Here is a 2,768-nt window from a genome sequence, read left to right on the forward strand (position 1 = left end):
GAATAAGTGTCTGTACAATCAGCGGCCATTTAAGTGTGTTGATACATGACTTAAAATAAGAAGGTTATGAATTTGAGTTACATACTGATCAACAGCTATGGAGCCTTTTATGGTCTGGCCTTTTAGATACTTCAGGATGTAATTGCCCTTGCTGGATTTGGACAGGATGAAAAAACGCCTTTTCCAGGAATTCTGCCGAAGAGAAAGTAATTTGTCTCTCATTAAAATTCAGGATAGCAGAAATAACAGACGCTTGTTGAGGGATTGCTGGAATATGACTAAACTGTGCTAGTATACCTGTGAGCCAAAAAGTTGAAGAGGTGGTGATTTGATGAGGAATCCATGCTTGTAGACACCACCTTCAGGGCAAAACGTATTTTGAGTTCTCACTAATCAAAGAGAAACGAACAGCACCATTACTTAATTTGTTGCCTATTTATCTCTTACAAAGACCTGCTTGAACTGGAAATTGTTGCTGAGCATTGGGTTTCTGTGCTTAAATGGCCATAAAAGCACATTACAATTACAGAAGACAAACACAAATCAAGGCTATAAAATATAGGGCCAGGCCATGCTTCCCTGATGCCAACGTTACTGCTGACAACTGGCCCAAACTGTAAACAAATGCTAGTGACAATGTGGGGGACTCAGAAGATATCATGAGCCTCTGTCTTATCTAACTGGTCTTACTTAACTTCTGGACTCTGGTCTTACTTAACTTGGTTAGGGACATGGTTTAGTAGTGGCATGGCAGGGTTAGGTTAACGGTTGGACTTGATGATCTTAAAGGTCTTTTCCAACCGAAACGATTCTATGCTTCTATGATTCACAATGAATGACCTGAAAGACAGTAAATAGCCCCTAATGACATCTGTAGGTGGCATTCAACTTGGATGTGTTGCAAACACAGCTAAGGATAAATCATCTTACACTGCGGATCATGATGGGACAACAGGAAAAAGTCTTACAAGTAAAACATAAGCTAAAACTTTGGGGGGAAAAATGCCTGAATGTATTTGTTCACGACCCTGCCTACTCTGTGCCCAGCTGTAGTTTAAGATTCATGTTTTCTAATCACTAGTGGATTTCTGATAAAAATCTCAGTTTTGTTAATGCACTTTAACACCCAATAAAAGGAGTGGCAATCTCATTCCATTTTTTAAGCTATAAACCATGTATGGGAAATTAAGATTTTTAAGAATCCAGTGACTGAAAGGAGCACAGTCAACCTCATTTTGGATCTTCCAGTAAGGGACAGTAGAGAATATGCATAATCCTGGGAAATACAACATGACCAGACCTTCCGGTGGTGCAAGAAATGCTTGGTGCTGAAATCCCATTTACTACTGACTTCAGTGGAGGTAAGGTTTCATCCTCAGTGCCTTGGAGATACTGACTGTATCTTCCAGTTCCCAGTTAATGTTTAAGGATTTTAACATTTTTTGCAAATGTCAGTTCAACTTCTGTGTCAGGGATAAGCAAAATTCTGCTATAAAGGGAAATGCTGCATTTAGGACAGAATCTTGAAGGAAGGAAGCCGAGGGGCAGAATTAACACACAGTCCAGCTGAGAGCTCCAAATTATTTCAGTATGCTATTTTCCCGTTTTTCACTTATTGTTTACCACAAAATCCTTGGCAGGTGGAGGGCAAAAGGAATCATATAATATATTGATAAGAATGGATTGAAACCTGATTTGGCCTTACTACTGACAAATCTTAATAAATGAAATTTTGTACCTGCAGAACTTTTACTTGTAGAAGCCATCCTGATTGTTTCTTCCACCCAGAAAGTAAACAGAGCAAAAACCTTGAAGTTAATTCCTTTTGCTGTGCTTGCTGCTGAGCAGCATTTCACTGCACGCACGGTTGCCTGAGAAAATAACAAATCTCTCACAAGTGTTTATTTTCATAGTGCTGATTAAACTATATAAAATAAACACAGAAAAATCTATATAAGCTATATAAATAATTACAATGATTCATCTAAGCATTCTATTATACTTCCTAATATTTTTATTATAAAGTAAATTATATGTTATAAGCTATAATATTGTATTTATTCTCTTATAATTACTAAATTACAAATAATAAAAATTACAAATTTATATAGGCCAAAGAGATGATTTGCCTAGGAAGTGGTGAGACCACCTGCCAACAGAAGTTCATTTTGCCCCTTCCTTTGCACTAGACACAACACCTGTAACCTAGGAATATTGCGTCCCATATATGTTTCTGACACTGCCTTAGCAGTGTGATCAGCCCTGTATAAAATAGGTGTAGCTTGGCCTAAAGAGTTTAAAATCAATATTCTGGTAGTTATAATAATTTGCAAGTCTGTAGCACTCTTAATACAATGCCCTCAAAGCAATTTATAAACATTGATGAAGTAAACGTCACGGCTCTCTAAGAGGTGGATTAGTACTGTGATCTTTTCAGTGGTCAACAGAGAGTATCTGGTTTTATTTACATCAACTTATTTTTGCAGTGTCGCCTCCAGTATTACCAGGGAAATGGGAATCTTACTGTAAACCTGAGAAGTTAAATAACCTGCTTGTTGGCATAGCCAGGCTGTGGCAGAGATGGGAATAGGGGCTGGCGGGGAGGCAGAATGCACCAGTGCATTTCCATGGACTTCTCCAAAGTTTTGGTTTACGGTTGGACTTGATGATCTTAAAGGCCTTTTTCAAACTAAACAGCTCTATGATTCTATGATTTTTGTTAAATAACCCTTTAACAAAACATGCAGGCAGCAGTCTGTGGGATTTGG

At 38.0% G+C, this 2,768-nt stretch overlaps 1 protein-coding gene across 1 annotated transcript in view; it reads right to left on the bottom strand.

Annotated features, from left to right (window-relative positions):
* The window catches only part of PLEKHS1 (pleckstrin homology domain containing S1), an 18,314-nt gene that overhangs the window by 15,217 nt on the left and 329 nt on the right, over nt 1-2,768 (bottom strand). The window contains 3 exon segments of the mRNA XM_035891505.1: nt 86-192; nt 298-389; nt 1,739-1,871. Coding sequence (XP_035747398.1) covers nt 86-192; nt 298-389; nt 1,739-1,871 — 332 coding nt within the window.

The sequence above is a fragment of the Egretta garzetta genome, unplaced genomic scaffold (assembly GCF_000687185.1).
Source record: "Egretta garzetta isolate BGI_Z169 unplaced genomic scaffold, ASM68718v1 scaffold273, whole genome shotgun sequence".
Lineage (NCBI taxonomy): Eukaryota > Metazoa > Chordata > Aves > Pelecaniformes > Ardeidae > Egretta > Egretta garzetta.